The following is a 19,739-nucleotide window of genomic DNA, read 5'->3' on the forward strand; positions in this document are numbered from 1 at the left end:
TTGATCTTTGTTATCATCGGATCAGGCTTATGAACAAAAGCTTCCAAATCATCAATTAATTGGTCGGCAGTCGAAGCACAGATGAGCAACCGTCGTGAATTTTCTGAAATGAAATTCTGTTCCACAGCTTTATCAAAAAATGTCAACAAACTGTCAAAATAATTATTGATATTCAACAAGCCCACAGGTTTATTATGGATATTAAGTTGTGCCCAAGAAACAGTGTGAAAAATTTCTTCTAATGTACCAAAACCACCTGGTAGTGCGATAAAAACATCAGAATTTTCAATCATTTGAGTGATTCTTTCATACATCGAAGAAACTTTTAATTCCTCCCCAATTGTAACACCTGTAATATTTCCTTCAGCTAAAGCTGTAGGAATAATACCCAAAACCTGACTACATCCAAGATGAGCAGATGTTGAAACAGATCCCATTAACCCAATATTACCTCCCCCATATACCAAGTGAATTTTTCTCTCAGCCAATATCTTTCCAAGATTATTCGCTGCTTCTACAAACACTTCATTTTTTCCAGGACTCGACCCACAAAATACACAAATATTTTTCAATGTTTGTGCAGAGGATCCAGCCATGTTTTTACTTTCTTTTTTTTTTTCTGCGAAAATAGAGAAAAAGATGAGAGATTTTATAGGGGTAATATGTTATCATGACAAAACTATGGGTCACAGCTGTAAACAGAATAAATAGTAAAAACAATAATGACACACATGCATATAAACAGTAGTGTGATTGTGGCTCACAATTTTCCTCTGGTTTTACGTCCAGAAACGGCTTCAACGCCTTCTATGAGTCGAGGATACGCTTCCCATCCAATTTTCTTATAAATTGGTAAACAGGGTCTTTTTTAGTCGGATTCCCAAGACTATGACGCTCATCTTGGAATTGTTTCCATAAACGGAGAAGTTCAATATGCACATGTCCACTAGAATGCGTCTCAAGAGTCAATAAGATGTTATCTAAAGACTCCTTACTCAGCCCATTCTTAATGAAACCAATTTTATCTTCTCTGTTATTGGAAACACATCCCAAAGATCTGTATCGTTTGTCACAAGTCCATCTTGCACACTTATGACAAACCCCTAAACTTTTGGCCCTTCGTTTTTTCGCATAAGTGCTTTTTCCTAATCCAGGCAAATACCGAATGAGCAATGATTGTGGAACTTCTCCTCCAAATCGGACCTTAGCTTCTATTACAAGACGAATATCTTCTGGAATTCCTTTTTGCATTAGCAATCTCAATCTTTCACACCTTTCTGCATAAATTTTTCTTAGAACATTTTCAGAAACAGAGGGAAAATATTTACAAATTTTTGAGAGAATTTCATCCATTTTGAAAAGAAATGAAATGATTTTTTTTTTATTTTTGTATCAGCAATTGTGGGAAACTGATTTAACCGACTATGAGAGTCACGGAGTACCGTTATCCTCCATTTAACCGGGAAAATAAAAAGATTAAGAAAACCTGAAATAAAAACAAACAAACTTAAATGCAACACCAAAAAAATAAAATAAAAATCAAGGATCAGAAAGGGAAATAAACTCTTCTTGAAAGATTTCATTTTCTAAAAATGGTTTAAGCCTTTGTCCATTTACTTTAAAAATATCACAATTTTTAGGATTTTCAATATTCACAGCTCCATAAGTATACACATGCTTTACAACATATGGGCATGTCCATCTTGATCGTAATTTTCCTGGGAATATGTGAAGTTGAGAATTATAAAGCAAAACATTTTTACCAATCTCAAAAAATTTTCAAAGAATTGTTTTATCATGAAATGATTTGATTTTTGCTTTATAAATCCTTGAATTCTCATACGCGTCATTTCTGAGTTCATTAAGTTCATTAAGTTGCAATTTACGCAATTTTTTGGCATCATCCATGCTTGAATTTAAAGTTTTGATCGCCCAATAAGCTTTATGTTCCAATTCCACAGGCAAATGACAATGTTTTCCATAAACCAACCTATAGGGAGACATATTCAATGATGTTTTAAAAGCTGTTCGATATGCCCAAAGTGCATCATTAAGTCGCAGAGACCAATCTTTTCTATTTGAGTTAACAGTTTTTTCCAAAATTTGCTTTATCTCCCTATTAGCTAATTCAACTTGTCCATTTGTTTGAGGATGATAAGGAGTAGTTATTTTATGAGTAATACCATATTTTTCATTAATGAAGCAAATGGTTTATTAACAAAGTGAGTTCCCCCATCACTTATCATGGCACGAAGAATTTCAAATCTACTAAAAATATTTTCTTTTAAAAATTTGATGACGATTTTATGATCATTTTTTCGACATGGAATTGCCTCTATCCATTTGGAAACATAATCAACTGCAACTAAAATATACAAGTATCCAAACGACGATGGAAAAGGTCCCATAAAATCAATTCCCCAACAGTCAAAGATTTCAATTTCAATGATAGGATTCAAAGGCATCATGTTTCTTTTTGAAATCGCACCCAATTTTTGACAATTTTCACAGATCTTGCAGATTTCGTGGGTGTCTTTAAACAAAGTGGGCCAATAAAATCCACACTGCAAGATTTTTGCAGCCGTTTTCTTTGAAGAAAAATGTCCTCCGCATGCTTTTGAATGACAAAATTTAATGACATTACTTACCTCATTGTCGGGTATGCAACGTCGAAAAATTTGATCTGGACAATACTTGAACAGATACGGATCATCTCAATAAAAGTTTTTTACCTCATTCAAAAATTTTCTTTTATCTTGGGAACTCCATTGCGGTGGCATTTTTCCTGTCACAAGAAAATTTATTATGTTAGCAAACCAAGGTGTAGTAGTAACTGAAAATAGATGTTCATCAGGAAAATTATCGTTAATTGGTGTCATTTCACAAGATGATCCTGTTACTAGTCTCGATAAATGATCGGCTACGACATTCTCGGTTCCTTTTTTTATCTTTGATCACAATGTCAAATTCTTGGAGTAACAAAATCCATCGTATCAGTCGTGGCTTTGCATCCTGTTTGGTCAAAAAATATCTAATAGCAGAATGATCAGTAAACACAATAGTCGTTGGTCCAATCAAATAAGAACGAAATTTATCTAATGCAAATATTACAGCAAGTAGTTATTTTTCAGTTGTGGAGTAATTCATTTGAGCATTGTTTAAAGTTCTATTTGCATAATATATCACATAAGGCTTACCGTTTCATCTTTGACCCAGTACTGCACCGACTGCATAATCACTCGCATCGCACATGATTTCAAATGGTTAAGACCAATCAGGAGGTTGCATGATAGGAGCTGATGTTAAATGTCGAATGATTTTATCAAAAGCATTTTGACATTCTTGAGTCCACTCAAATGCAGTGTCTTTTGTTAAAAGGTTACAAATGAGTTTAGAGATTAAACTAAAGTCCTTTATAAACCTCCTATAAAATCCAGCATGTCCCAAAAATGAGCGAATTTCTTTAATAGTTTTTGGAGGGGGTAAATTGGCAATGACATCAACTTTTGCTTTATCAACTTCAATTCCATGAGATGACACGACATGTCCCAAAACAATTCCAGAAGTAATCATGTAATGACATTTTTCCCAATTTAAAATAAGACCTTTTTCCTCGCATCTGTTTAAAACTTTTTCCAAATTTTCAAGACAATTATCAAATGTATTCCCAAAGACAATTAAATCATCCATGAAAATTTCTAAATAATTTTCAACCATGTCGCAAAAAATACTTAGCATACATCTTTGAAATGTTGCTGGGGCATTGCATAAACCAAATGGCATCCTTCTGAATGCAAATGTTCCAAAAGGACATGTGAATGTAGTTTTTTCTTGATCTTCGAGTGCAATGAGAATTTGATAATAACCTGAATATCCATCAAGAAAACAGTAGTATGGATGACCTGCTACTCTTTCTAAAATTTGATCCAAAAATGGTAATGGAAAATGATCTTTTCTAGTGGCGTCATTTAATTTTCTATAATCAATACACATCCGCCAACTAGATGGGACTCGACTAGTTAACAATTCATCTTTTTCATTTTCTATCACTGTGATGCCAGATTTTTTTGGAACTACTTGTGTTGGGTTTACCCACTTACTATCAGAAATAGGGTAGATAATCCCAACATCAAGTAGTTTGAGAACTTCAGTTTTCACAACATCTTTCATGTGTGGATTTAATCTCCTTTGTGGTTGTTGAGATGTTTTAGCATTTTCTTCTAAATGAATTTTGTGTGTGCAAATTAGTGGATTAATGCCCTTGAGATCTTTTAGTGTCCAACCAATTGCATTTTTATGTCTTTTAAGCATATCAACTAATTTACCTTCTTGATCACTTTCTAGTTTGGAAGAAATTACCACCGGATATGTTTCATCTTCCCCAAGAAATGCATACTTCAATTCTTCTAGCAAGGGTTTTAACTCCAATATGGGTGGTTCGTCTTTGTTCTCATATTTTGCATCAAATTCTTTCTCTGATCCTGGTAACGAGTGATACCTGATAAAATCATCAAGATCAATTTCAATATTTTCTTTAACACTTTCAATTGAACAAATATCTAATTGATCACGAGTACTCCCTTCTTGAATGTTTTCTTCCACAAGAGTTTCAATAAGATTTTCATCTTCACTTTCATCTTCTTTGTCATGTGGTTGCTTACAAAGATTAAAAACATTAAGCTCCAAGGTCATGTTACCAAATGACAACTTCATTATTCCATTCCTGCAATTTATAAGAGCATTAGAAGTTGCTAAAAATTGACGACCCAGAATTACAGGAATTGCATTACAAGCTTCGATAGGTTGTGTATCTAAAACTATGAAATCGACAGGATATACAAAGTTATCAACTTGGACCAATACGTCTTCTACCATACCTCTTGGCATTTTAACAGATCTATCGGCAAGTAAAAGTGTTACCGAAGTAGATTTTAACTCGCCTAGATTGAGTTCTTGATAAACTGAATATGGAAGTAAATTCACACTAGCTCCAAGATCAAGCAAGGCTTTTTTAATCTTTCGTTCTCCAATAATACATGAAATAGTAGGACAACCAGGGTCTTTGTATTTCAAAGTATTATTATTTTGAATGATCACACTTACTTGTTCGGCTAAAAATGCTTTCTTTTTCACATTCAATTTTCTTTTCACAATGCACAAGTCTTTCAAAAATTTGGCATATGATGGTACCTATTTTATTGCATCTAATAAAGGAATATTAACTTTTACTTGTTTAAAAATATCATATATATCAGAATTCAAATTTGATTTTTTTGTATTTTTCTATGCATAAGGGAATGGTGGTGACATTGTCTGTTGAACCTCCTCTTCGCAAGTTATGGGTTCCACTTCCTCACCCTTTGAAGTTGATTTATCATCATCTTCACAAGGTTCAAGAATGGATTTTTCCACAACCTTACCACTTCGAAGGGTAATAACAGATTTTACCTGATCCATCGATTGAGTTCCAGAAGTTCCAGTTTGTGAATGATGATCCTTGGGATTAGGCAGAGGTTGTGAAGGAAATTTACCTTTTTCATGAACATTAAGTGCAGATGCAAATTTAGCAAGAGTATCTTTCAAATCTATCATGGTTTGAGGAGTTTGAGTATTGATAGACTCTTGTTTTGCAATGAAAGAATTCAATGTATCTTCCAAATTTCTTTTAGGTGGAGGAACATAAGGTGCATAATTTTGAAATTTTTGTTGATTTTGGAAAAGTGGTTGTGAAAATTGTGCAGCATTATCATTCCTCCAACTAAAATTTGGATGATTTCGCCAACCTGGATTGTAATTTTGAGAAAATGGTTCAAAATTTGGCCTTTTGAAATTGTTCAAAACATTGGCTTGTTCATGGAGACATTCTTTAAAAGAGGGCAAAGTAGGACAATCTTTTGTAAAATGATCACTTGTATCACAGATGTGACACACAATTTCTTGAACAGATTTTAATTGACTATTCTTTTTCAATTCAAGTGCCTCAACTTTTCTTGCCAAAGAGGTAAATCTAGCTTGAAGATCATGTTCATCTTTGAGAGTGTACATACCTCCACCAGATGTAGGAGATTGAATCTTGTTTGATGGTTCGATTGTACCTATAGTGTCTCAATTTTGAGTATTTTCAGCTAATGAATCGAGATACTCAATTGCCTCATTTGGATCTTTATCTTCAAATATTCCATTACACATAAATTCAACCATTTGCCTATCTTTAGGTGTTAAGCCTTCATAAAATTGAGAAACAACTCTCCAAATTTCAAAACCATGATGTGGACAAAGATTAAGCAATTCTTTGTATCTATCCCAACACTGATAAAAAGTTTCTCCTTGTTTTTGAGTGAAAGTGATGATTTTCCTTTTGAAAGAATTTGTTTTATGAGATGGAAAAAACTTTTTCAAAAATTGTTGTTGCAATTCATCCCAAGTTCGAATGGATCCCGATCTAAGATTTTGTAGCCAAGTTTTAGCTTTATCTTTTGAAGAAAAAGGAAAAAGCTTAAGTCGAATGGTGTTCATGCTACAATTTAGATCATTATATTTGTTGCACACTTCTTCAAACTCTCGTAAATGCATGTATGGATTTTCAGAATCTAAGCCATGAAAATTGGGTAAAAGTTGGATAATACCAGGCTTAAAATTGAAATGAGATGCATCAGGGGGAAAAACTAGACATGAAGGTGCACTAGTACGTGTAGGATTCATGTGATCTCTAAGTGTTCTTCGTCTATCATGATCATGTTGAGATTGAATTTCATCTTCATTTTCTTGGATGGGTTCTTCCGCCATGTTTTGTAAAAATAAAGGGTTATTTCGAATGAGTCGACCACTAAGTGCACGTGACCAAATGCTCATGCAAATGCAAATGCAAAAGAATAAAAACACACAAAAGCAATAAAAATTCAAATAAATAAACTATAAACAAAATTAAATAGACTTGAAATTAAACTATACTTCCCCGGCAACGGCGCCAAAAACTTGTTGCGACTTTGATTGTTGCACTCCCAAGAGCAGGTTGTCCACAAGTAGTATAATTCGATGAGTTCGAATATCGTATCCACGAGGAAGCTAAGGTAATTACACGTCCACTACAATGTCTTTTTATTTATTTTTTCTTTTAGTTGTTTAATTGGTAATTTTTAATTGTTCAAATTTTAATTTAAGTAGTTGAGATTAAAGGATCCACTCTTGGTATTTTAATAAAGTTAACATTAACGAACAATATTGAAATCCACTTAATAAAATGGTTCCAATATATTAAATAATCATATTTATATTATGTTATATATTATTATCTTATAAGTATATAACATATACCAAAACATGTAAATGTGGTCAAGTATTTATTGTGCTATATATATTTGTAAACACTAAATCAAGGTTCCCACTTTAAATGGTTGGTAAAACAAAACAAACATTTAAATGATACCAATAAATTAATACTATGATATATTCATATATAATAAATCATGGAATCCAATTTAAATGGTTGGTAAAACCAAACTAACATTTAAATGGTTCCAAGAATTTAATATTATAATATATTTATATATAATAAATCAAGGGATCCACTTTAAATGGTTGGTAATATCAAACTAACATTTAAATGGTTCCAAGAATTTAGTGTAACATATAGCAACAATAAATCAAAACTTCCACTAATAAGTAGGGTATAAAAATGCTTAAAGAAATAAATATAACATAAACAATAAATAATGATTAAATAATATAAAACATAGATTCTTACCTTTTAGTAACCTTATTATCATGCCAAGAGTTTCACCTTTTCATCTCAACTTTATGAAGTTAGCTATTCATTATTCAAAGTGTAAAACTTTGAATATGAAATTAACATGCTAATTATATTTAAATGAAGACATAAAGGAAAAATATAGAGAGAAATATTATGAACTCAAAGGTTTGTTCATAGAATGAGGGATATCTCTATACATTACAATGCACCCCTATTTATAGCCAAATTTGGGGAGACAACCACAAATAAAATATTATTTTTTTACACATAAGTCTTCATTGGTGTTCCAAGATATTATATTATATTACACATCACTTTTGAAAATCTTCTTCTCCGAATTTGCTTCTTCAAATAAAAAGAAACATGTGGATAATTGAGTTGTCTAGTTGTGGTATTTTTTTCAAACCATTTGACCAAGTAATTTGAGAGATATGGTCAAAATACTAGAGCATGGTAAAACTGACACTCCTTTGGTAACTTTATTTGTTGCTTAATTTGATCCCAATTGTGAGAGGATTTTTATCTCATGCTTGCCACCAATATTGTAGATATTAACATCAACTTTCTACAGGTCCAAGAATCATCTTAATCCCATTTGCAACGCCAAGTTTATTCTTGTTTTATCGAACCTGTAAAAAATAGTAAAAACTTATAATTACACAACAACTTATATTTTATACAATTTATTATAAAACATATAATATTTAAACATTTAATAAAACAAAAACTATATATTTATATTATAAAATATTTAATTAATGTACAATTTTTATGTTTATCAGAAGATTAACTAAATTATCAACTGAACGATCAGTTGTGAGACTGATTCATTTCAGGTGAAAATTCACTAGTTACTGTCTTCTCAGTTAACCTCTTAAAACGATATTTCCCCTTAATAAATGCATGTTTAAATTATGAAAGTTTAAATGGCAAATAGAGTGACGTAATAAGATAAATCTTATGCTTCAGAAGATGAAACGTCGAGTGTACTGATTACGTCCCTTCAGTTGCTTTGAGCCTGTGTTATAAATAGAAGTAACATGGTTAGTCTTAACACATTAGCAACTAAATATTTCAAGAAAACATTTGGCGTGCCTTTAATCCACTTGTGCTTTTGTGATCTAGCTTACATCATGCATAATCTGCATCAGAATATCCAACTAAATTGAAGGAAGAGTCTTTAGAGTACCATAAACCAACATTTGGCGTGCCTTTAAGATATTTTAAAATACGTTTGGCAGCTGAAAAATGTAATTTCTTAGGGTTTGATTGAAATCTAGCACACAGACAGACAAAAAATACAATATCAGGACGACTGGCAGTTAGGTACAATAATGAACCTATTAAACCTCTGTAGAGTGTCGTCTCAACTGATATTCTCCCTTGATCAGTGTCCAGTTTTACTGTTGAATTAATGGGAGTACTTGCAGCTGAACATGATTCCATGCCAAATTTCTTGAGCAACTCCCTCGTGTATTTAGTTTGACTGATAAAAATGCCAGTCTCCAGTTGCTTCACTTGCAGTCCAAGGAAAAATGTCAGTTCACCCATCATGCTCATTTCAAATTTGTCATGCATCATCTTAGCAAATTTCTTGCATAATTTGGGGTTAGTTTACCCAAATATGATGTCATCAACATAAACTTGAACAAGTAAAATATGATTATTCTAAGAGAATTTGAACAATGTCTTATCAACTGATCCAACGATAAAATCATGATCAGTTAAGAATTTTGAAAGTGTCTCATACCAAGCTCTTAGAGCTTGTTTAAGACCATATAAAGCTTTGTTCAAATAATAGACATGATCAGGAAAAGAGTGATTGATAAAACCTAGAGGTTGTTCAACATAAACTTCTTCTTGCAACTGACCATTCAAGAATGCACTCTTTACATCCATCTGGTAGACTTTAAAATTCTTGAATGATGCACAGGCAAGGAATAATCTGATAGCTTCCAGTCTTTCAACAGGTGCATATGTTTCATCGTAATCAATTCCTTCTTCTTGCCTGTATCTTTGTGCTACTAGCCTTGCTTTGTTGCGCACAACTGAAACATCTTCGTTCAGTTTGTTCCTGTACACCGATTTTGTACATATAATAGTTTTTGAAATTGGTCTTGGAACTAGGTTCCAGACATTGTTATGGGTAAACTGATTTAGCTCCTCTTTCATAGAATTTATCCAGTTAGGATCAGCAAGAGCTTCATCAGTTTTCTTTGGTTCCAGTTGGTAAACAAAAGCAGAATGAATAAACAAGTTAAGCATTTGATTTCTTGTTCTTACCGAGTCAGATGGATCACCTATCACCAATTCTGGTGGACGTGATTTCTTCCATCTGAGTTCAGTGTTTGCTGCTTCTGTATCAGCAACTGCTTCTGTTGGCAACTGAATGTTTTCAGTTTCAGTTGGAGCTGTATCAGTTGGCAACTGAATATTATCTGTTTGCTCTACCAACTTATTATCAGGAGCAGCTTCCTGTTCCACTGGTTGATCCAACACTTCTGGTTCAGGTGTTTGAAGGATGTTTCGATTGATATGATTTTCTTCTTCATTATCATCCTCCAAACTGATATCTGTAAATCTATCAACTAGCTCAACTGGATCAGTTTGCTTATTAGTTAATATAGTTTCATCAAAAACAACATGGATAGATTCTTCAACATTTAACGAATTTTTATTGAAGACTCTATATGCTTTGCTAACTGAAGAATATCCAAGAAATATTTCCTCTGCAGATTTAGCATCAAAAGCTTTTAAATGATTTTTACCATTATCGAGTATAAAACATCTACAGCCAAATATCTTGAAATAAGAAACCACACTTTTTCTTCCATACCAGATCTCATATGGTATATTTACATGATTTTTATTAATCATTGATCTTTTCTGAGTATAACATGCAGTGTTTACTGCTTCAGCCCAAAACCTTTGAGAAATACCAGAAGCAGCAAGCATTGTTCTAGTAGCTTCTTTAAGGGTCCGATTTCTTCTCTCAGCTATACCATTTTGCTGAGGGCTTCTAGCTGCTAAGAGCTCATGCTTAATTCCAGTGCTTTCTAAAAATTTTGAAACAATTTGATTGATGAATTCAGTTCCTCGATCAGGCCTGATTCTATAAATTCCAACTGATTTTTCATTTAGTATTCTTTTAAAGAGATTGATCAGTTGTGCAGCAATTTGGTCTTTGGATTTGAGAAATAACCCAAGTAAATCTTGAAAAGTCATCTACAACCACAAAGGTGTATTTCATTCCCCCTAAGCTCATGACTGGTATAGGACCAAATAGATCCATATGTAACAGTTCTAAGCATCGGGAAGAAGATTTACAACCCTTGTTTTTAAAAAAAGATCTTACTTGTTTACCAAACTGACATGCTGAACTAATTTTATCTTTAGAGAAATCCATTTTGGGCAAACCAGTTACAAGATCATGATTACTCAGATAAGCAAAAGATTTAAAGTTGTAGGATGCAATCCTGAATTGGTGTGGGTAAAATCCTTACTAAATCTAGTAAAATTTTGAGATGATATTTTCATCTGATTCATCTTCTCAATCTATTTTATTATATTTATATATTTTGCCTCTTCCTCATTTGTAGGGTTATTATATATATATATATATATGTACATTTTGTCTCTTCCTTTTTTGTTGGGTTACTATATGCATTATAAAATACACAAACAAACACACACACACACACATATATATACACACAACTATATTTAAATTTTAGAATAATTTTTTTGATTATTTTCGGGTACACAACTATATTTAAATTTTAGAATAATTCTTTTGATTATTTTCGGTTCTTACACTCATCTCCCCTTAATTAGATTTCGTCCCGAAATCGAAATGGTAATAATGTTATGATTTTGTATTTTTAATAAATAACAATAAAATTCATACCTAGTTGAACAACTGAGGATATAACTGGCGCATTCTACTCTCTAATTCCCAAGTAGACTCTTCTACTCCATGACAAGAGCGTTGAACACGTACTAGGTGAATTGTTTTGTTGCGCAAAATTTTTTCTTTCTGATCCAAAATACAAATTGGTTGCTCGACATATGCTAGTGTTGGGTCTAATTCAACTTCGTCTGGCGGCAAAACATGATTTGGATCTGGTTTATATTTCCATTGCATGGAAACATGAAACACATTACGAATTTTCGATAATGCTGGTGGTAATGCCAACCGATATGCCAAACTTCCCACACGTACTAGAATTTTGTATGGACCAATGTAGAGCAGTGATAATTTTCCTTTCATGCCGAATCGAACCGTTCCTCTGAATGGTGAAGTTTTTAGGAATACCCAATCTCGTTTATTGAATTCAAGCGGCCTTCGTCGCCGATCCGCATAACTAGCTTGTCGGTCTTGAGCAGATTTCATTCGGTTTTTGATCAAATGGATTTTATCATTCATTTCATGTATCAATTCTGGCCCAGTGAGTTGCTTTTCACCTATCTCATCCCAAAATAATGGTGATCTACATTTTCTTCCATATAATGCTTCAAATGATGTCATTCCAGTACTACGTTTGAAACTGTTATTGTATGAGAATTCTACAAGTGATATAACATCTTGCCATCCAACATGAAAATCCATAATAACAACGCGAAGCATATCTTCCAGAGTTTGAATAGTTCGTTCAGACTGGCCGTCAGTCTGTGGGTGATATGCAGTACTCATAGCCAATCTTGAACCTAATGCTTCTTGAAAACTTCCCCAAAATTTCGAAGTAAATCTTGCGTCTTTATCAGAAACAATGTTTGACAGGAATTCCATGAAGTCTCATAATATTTTCAATAGAGAGACGAGCCATTTTGCTATATGTGTATGTCCGCTCGTACGGAATAAAATGTGCAGATTTTGATAGGCAATCCACTACAACCCATATAGAATCGCATCCTCTTGAAGAACGAGGTAAATGAATAACAAAATCCATTGCAATATGCTCCTAATTCCATTTGGCAATTTCGAGACTTCGTAGAAGTCCTCCGGGTTTCTTCCTCTCAGCTTTGACTTGTTGACATGTGAGACATCTAGACATTAATTCAAATATGTCTTTCTTCATTCTCTTCCACCAAAACTAGAGTCTCAAACATGCATACATTTTCTTTCCTCCTGGATGGATACTGTAACGACTGCAATGGGCCTCCTTCAAAAGTTCAAATTGAAAATTTGATTTTTCTGGAACAACTAGACAGTCGTTCAATAGTATAGAATCGTCTTCAGCTATTTCGAATCTTGATTTGTGACCATCAAGGACCAACTACCTGGATTTCAAAATCTGGGCATAAGTTTTTTTTGTGCATCCTTAATTCGAGAAATTAATTCGGGCTCAATCTGTACTGCAGTAACGGTGACACGCTCATCATTAATAATGAAACTCCATCCTGATGTATAAATATCTTCATGCACTTGTGAAATTCGAACGGAAGTCAAAACAACATCTTGAACTTTTCGACTGAGTGCATCAGCAGTTACGTTCACTTTTCCAAGATTATAATGAATCTCACAATCATAATCTTTAAGAAGGTCCATCCATCTGCGTTGTCTCATATTCAGGTCCAACCGAGAGAATAAATACTTCAGGTTTTTATGATCGGATAAGATTACAAACTTTTCTCCATATAAATAGTGACGCCAAATTTTTAGGGCAAACAATGGGCGGCTAATTCTAGATCATGAACTGGTTACTTGCTCTCGTGGGGTTTTAGTTGCCGAGAAGCGTAGGAAATAACTTTTCTGTGTTTCATCAAAACACAACCTAAGCCCTTTAATGATGCATCCGTGCAAACAATGAAACCACCCGAACCAGATGGAAGAGTAAGAACTGGTGCAGTGGTCAATCTCTTTTTCAACTCGAGAAAACTTGATTCACATTCATCAGACCAAATGAATTTTACATTTTTCTGTGTTAGGCGGGTAATTGGTTTAGCGATTTTTGAGAATCCTTCGATGAATCGACGATAATAACCTGCTAAATCCACGAATCTTCGAATTTCAGGAACGTTTGTTGGTCTAGACCAATTAATCATGGCTTCTACTTTGCTTGGATCAACCGAGATGCCAAAACGTGATATGACATGACCTAAGAACACCACACGATCTAGCCAAAACTCACATTTTGACAATTTAGTATAAAGTTGTTCCTTGCGAAGTATTTGTAGGACAATCCTCAAGTGTTCAGCGTGTTCCTCTTCAGATTTTGAATATACCAAAATATCATCAATAAAAACGATAACAAATTGGTCAAGAACATCCTTGAATACGCAATTCATTAAATCCATGAATACTGCTGGAGCATTTGTAACACCAAACGGCATTACCAAAAATTCAAAATGACCGTATCTTGTCCGAAATGATGTCTTTGGTATATTTTCGGCTCGAATTCGCAATTGATGATAACCGGAACGCAAATCGATCTTTGAATAAATAGCAGTACCATGAAGTTGATCAAATAAGTCATTAATTCGAGGCAATGGGTACTTGTTCTTTATAGTAGCTTGATTCAGTTGTCGATAATCAATGCACAACCACATCGAACCATCTTTCTTGCGTACGAACAACACTGGGGCTCCCCATGGTGATACACTAGGTCTAATGTAGCCTTTATCCAGTTTGTTCCTTCAATTTTTTTAATTCTAATGGGGCCATTTGGTATGATGCTTTAGAAATAGGAATTGTTCCAGAAATTAATTCTATCGAGAATTCTATTTCTATGGGCGGAGGAAATCCATGTATTTCATCGGGAAAAATATTTTGAAATTCATTCACCACTGGGATTTCAGACAATGTTGATTCTGATTTCTCGGTGTGGACAGCATACACAAGGTATCCTTCATTCCCTTGTAATAATAAATGAAACATTTCCAAGGATGATATCAGGGGAATTTCAGCACGTGAGCCTTTACCATAGAAATTCCATTTTGTCCCAGAGTTAGGACGAAAACGGACTATCCCATGGAAACAATCAATGGTGGCACGGTATATTGTCAGTGTATCCATTCCCACGATACAATCAAAATCTTGCATCGGTAGAACAATAAGGTTCAAATGCAGTTCATTATCTTCACAATTCAACACGTAATCCAGTATCATTCGAGTAGACATGATGATCTTACCCATCGAAGTAGCAACAGAAATTGATGTAGGTAGTACAACAGGAGTCAAAGAATGTGATGTAATGAATGATTTTGAAATGAATGAATGGGATGCACCGGTGTCAAATAATACTCGTGCAGGATAACCAGATACATAACAATTACCTGCTCTGACACTTCCTGGTGCTTCCTGAGCTTGATCTTCTGTGAGTGCAAAAACACGAGCTTGGGGTTGGTTTGAGAAATTACGACTTCCCGAGGCTTGTTGTGGTGGCCCATATGACTGCTAAAAAAAATTTAGCAGGAACAGTACCTCTACCAGTACTAGATCCTCCACGAAATCCTCCTCGGACAGGTTGTGGACCATTCTTCTTGGATGGGCAAACCCTTGCATAATGACCTTCCTGACCACATTCTCGACAAGAGCCATAAACACCAACACATTGTTCACTAAAATGCCTACCTCCACAACGGTTACAGTAGGGACCATAATAAGTAGTTATTTGAGATTCACCCTGTTGACGATAACCAATAGAACTAGAAGAAACTGATCCAGATTTCTTAAACATCTTTCCTTTAGCTTTCAAATTTTGGTGGGTGGTTAATCTGTTACATGTAGGAACAAACAAAGCGCTTCCCTTCTTAAGTCCAGCTTCTACATTCTTTTCTCTTTCGACTGCCTCCGCAAATCCAGTAGGTAGTTTAGACACCACATAAGTATAAATGTTGTTGTTTAGTCCATTCACGAAATGATTATATTTTGCCTTTGGGTTTGCTGCTACATGTGGTGCATATTTTAGCATTACAGTAAAAGTAGAGGCATATTCAGCTACAGACATATTCCCTTGTCGTAGGCTGTTGTACTCATTCTCTTTTTCGGTATAGTAAGATGGTGGAGAAAATTGTTCAGTGAATTGAGTTTTGAAGACAGTCCAACTTACCTCGATTCCTTGTTCATCAAGTCCCATCTTGGCGGCTTCCCACCAATCTCTCGCACGATCCTTCAGTTGGTATAATGAAGCTTATACTTTTGATTATTAGTATACTCCAATAAACTGAATAGGTACTCAATATCTTTAAGCCATGATACGGATTTTTCAGCATCCTCAGTACCAAAGAATTTTGTGGGACGTGGTTTTTGGAATCTTGAAACAATCTCATCCACGTGATTTGTACAAATTGATCAACAACCTGCTCCACTTGATTTTCTTCTGTCAAAGGAGTTTATATATGTATCCTAGGATGACCACGACCGCGTCCACTTCCTCGTCCTATTGTAGCCATCTATAAAGGCCAAATAAACAAATATATACACAAAGAAATAGTATCAATGTTACTATATAAATGCACACACATAAAATTATAAGAGCACATAGGCAATTAATTAAGTTTCACGCAACTCTCATGTGACCACAATACTATGGAAGCATCTCTAGCTATGGTCCGATACTTTGAGCAATTTCTCAGTTTATTGCTCTGATACCACTAAGTGTGGGTCCCTTGACTCTCAACGGTAATTATCATGAATTAATTTATTTAATTACCGTTTTAACTCTACATCGGAGAATGGGAATTTAAAATTTAATGTCGACGCGGGCCCAAAAAATTCGTTTCAAAAGATATTCAGTATTATATAATGTAAAAGTATAATACATATAATTATTGTTGAGACACCACAATTAACATGTTTACTAAATTCATATAAATATTTATATTTTTAATATTTGTCTTTAACCAAAACGCATATAATCCCGGATTAGTTCAACATCATACCATTTTACATATTAGTGCTCGAATAAATATTACGTAACAAAATATACCGAGCATAATTATATATAATTATTTATGAATCTTTATTTCAGCTCCTCCCTCACAGCGTCTGAATCGGCACGTATACAGACCATGTCACCCTTACTGAGAAGTATGATAAACTGGGGTCTGTCCCCATCACAAACATCAACCCAGGGCAATCGTAAAAGATATCCTCTACTAGTGCTAATGCTCCATCTATGAACATGATAGTATAAGTGTTTCCCTCATACGGCTCCTCACTCAAAAGTACGATGGATGCCACGTTGCCCTGATTATCAACCACACACAGAAGATAATCGCCCCTGAGGGGTAAGCAATAGCCCAATATGAAAATACCGAGATAAAAACAAAATAAATTGTAACGAGTGATACATGGATGCAATGCATGTAAATGGTATATACACATGCACGGGAAATCAGGATAGCAGAAGCTGCACAATCAGTAAATGCAGCGCATAACAGCTCAAGCAACATGCAAGGCTCGGTTACACTGCTGTAGCGACCATTCCTCCCCCAGTCTACTACCGTTTGCCGGTCATCTCGCCAAGGACTACAGACATATTGCGCCTTACGGCCTACAACATCTCTCGGGATAGTCGCAGCTTCGTACCATCCCGACAATCTCCTCGAATCCAAACACAATATCAAAAGAAGTAAACACTGGAATCGAGGCACAATATGCAATGCAATGTCATGTCATGCATCGATGCTACATATACAGAAAATATGTGTGTGTAAAATATTTTTGTTTTAGTGCATCGATGTTATGTAATGTCACAAATAATCTACGTAAACAATTTAATGTCATGTAATTCGCGTTCAAGAAATATCAAACTTTACAAATACATGTTGTATGTTACCCGATAATAACATACCTTTTATTTTCACGAACGAAGACAAGATGAAATATACAGGAGATCAAGCTGGGAAATAACATAACATCTAGGAATTATTTGTCTATTCAGTAAACCATGTGTATTTTTATTTATTATTTTTTTCTACTATAAATTTTGAAGTTCTGTATTATCTCACTTTCTCCCACCATATATTATGTAGAAGCTTTATTTGATCATTTCATTCGTTTTTAGGGTCCTCTAAAAGTATGAAACATCTTATCCAGATTATTAAATTGTAATATTGCATCATAAAATTCTTACTAATTGAAGGTCTGAAAAAGTTAAACACAAGAACTCTAATAACCATAATTAATCAAACCCAGTCAAAACGTATTTACTAAAATTATGAAAATGTTAATTTATACAAAAGAACTTAGTAGAGGTGTGGACGTCCATGAAAAAAAATGAGTTCAAATTATGTTACTTAAAATTTATTATCCATTTAGTATGGTGTACAAGGTACTGAAATTTATATTTAATAAATTTTAAGTTCATTCTCCTAAACCCCTCGTACCCAAGTCATCTCCTTACCAAAACATTGTAAGGTTGGATCATAAACTTATAGCATTCAAGAGTAGCCAATAATTTTATTCATATTATTTTTCTTGATGCTCCATCAAGGTATATATTTATTTCACCATAGTGCAATGATAACTTTATAGAAAACATCTTAAATTCAAGAATTCCAAACATTTTCACGGTATTTTAGTTAACTTATTTATAACAGTGTACAATATTAAAATCTAATTATTGTTATATATATATATTTTTTAAAAAAAATTTAGACATTTAAAAAAAAAAACTAGCAGGAGTTGGGATTTAGGATACACTCTCTGAAGCAATAAATTAATTATATGCTCATACATTACAGATAAAATATGATCAACCAAGGAAAACATAGTAACAAGGGACATGCAATATTTACCTTACGAGAAGGCCCTGAAGAGATGGGTATGAAAAGTTGATTTATTAAGTTTAAATTTTATTATTACTTAAGATGGTTTTGTTTTGATTCTTTTTTTTTCTATCCCCTCCCTTTTATACTCAGCCGATGGCCAACTTGCTGTAGGATACAATCATAAATTGGTGTGGGTAAAATCGTTACTAAATCTAGTAAAATTTTGAGATCATATTTTCATCTGATTGATCTTCTCAATCTATTTTATTATATTTTTATATTTTGCCACTTCCTCATTTGTAGGGTTATTATATACGTATATATATATGTACATTTTGTCTCTTCCTTATTTGTTGGGTTACTATATGCATTATAAAATACGCACACACACACACATATATATATACACACAACTATATTTAAATTTTAGAATAATTCTTTTGATTATTTTCGGGTACACAACTATATTTAAATTTTAGAATAATTCTTTTGATTATTTTCGGGTTCTTACACTCATATCCCCTTAATTAGATTTCGTTCCGAAATCGAAATGGTAATAATGTTATGACTTTGTATTTGCAATAAATAACAATAAAATTCATACCTAGTTGAACCACTAAGGATATAACTGGCGCATTCTACTCTCTAATTCCCAACTACTCCATGACAAGACCGTTGAACACGTACTAGGTGAATTTTTTTGTTGCGCAAAATTTTTTCTTTCTGATCCAAAATACAAATTGGTTGCTCGACATATGCTAGTGTTGGGTCTAATTCAACTTCGTCTGGCGGCACAACATGATTTGGATCTGGTTCGTACTTTCGTAGCGTGGAAACATGAAACACATTATAAATTTTTGATAATGCTAGTGGTAATGCCAACCGATATGCCAAACTTCCCACACGTTCTAGAATTTCATATGGACCAATGTAGCGCCGTGATAATTTTCTTTTCATGACGAATCGAACCGTTCCTCTGAATGGTGAAATTTTTAGGAATACCCAATCTCCTTTATTGAATTCAAGCAGCCTTCGTCGCCTATCCGCATAACTAGCTTGTCGGTCTTGAGCAGATTTTATTCGTTTTTTGATCAAATTGATTTTATCATTCATTTCATGTATCAGTTCTGGCCCAGTCAGTTGCTTTTCACCTATCTCATCCCAAAATAATGGTGATCTACATTTTCTTCCATATAAGGCTTCAAATGATGTCATTCCAGTACTACGTTTGAAACTGTTATTGTATGAGAATTCTACAAGTGATATAGCATCT

The 19,739-nt window shown here is 33.8% G+C and overlaps 1 protein-coding gene across 1 annotated transcript; it reads right to left on the bottom strand.

Annotated features, from left to right (window-relative positions):
• Window positions 1-14,369: 14,369 nt before the first annotated feature.
• On the bottom strand, window positions 14,370-15,828 carry LOC142537524 (uncharacterized). Its single transcript, XM_075643037.1, has 2 exons — window positions 15,174-15,828; window positions 14,370-15,064 (listed from the first exon to the last, which is right to left on the bottom strand). The coding sequence occupies exons 1-2, from the start codon at window positions 15,826-15,828 to the stop codon at window positions 14,370-14,372; spliced, it is 1,350 nt and encodes a 449-aa protein (XP_075499152.1).
• Between the last annotated feature and the right edge of the window lie 3,911 nt (window positions 15,829-19,739).

The sequence above is a fragment of the Primulina tabacum genome, chromosome 2, assembly GCF_025594145.1.
Source record: "Primulina tabacum isolate GXHZ01 chromosome 2, ASM2559414v2, whole genome shotgun sequence".
In the NCBI taxonomy this organism is placed as follows: domain Eukaryota; kingdom Viridiplantae; phylum Streptophyta; class Magnoliopsida; order Lamiales; family Gesneriaceae; genus Primulina; species Primulina tabacum.

Bases quoted from the DNA above. Each gene is read 5' to 3' on its own strand.
- LOC142537524 (XM_075643037.1), bottom strand. From the start codon at position 15,828: ATGGGACTTGATGAACAAGGAATCGAGGTAAGTTGGACTGTCTTCAAA. The intron at 15,065-15,173 runs GTACTGTTCCTG...TTGCACTCACAG, and splicing joins AGGATCTAGTACTGGTAGAG to AAGATCAAGCTCAGGAAGCA.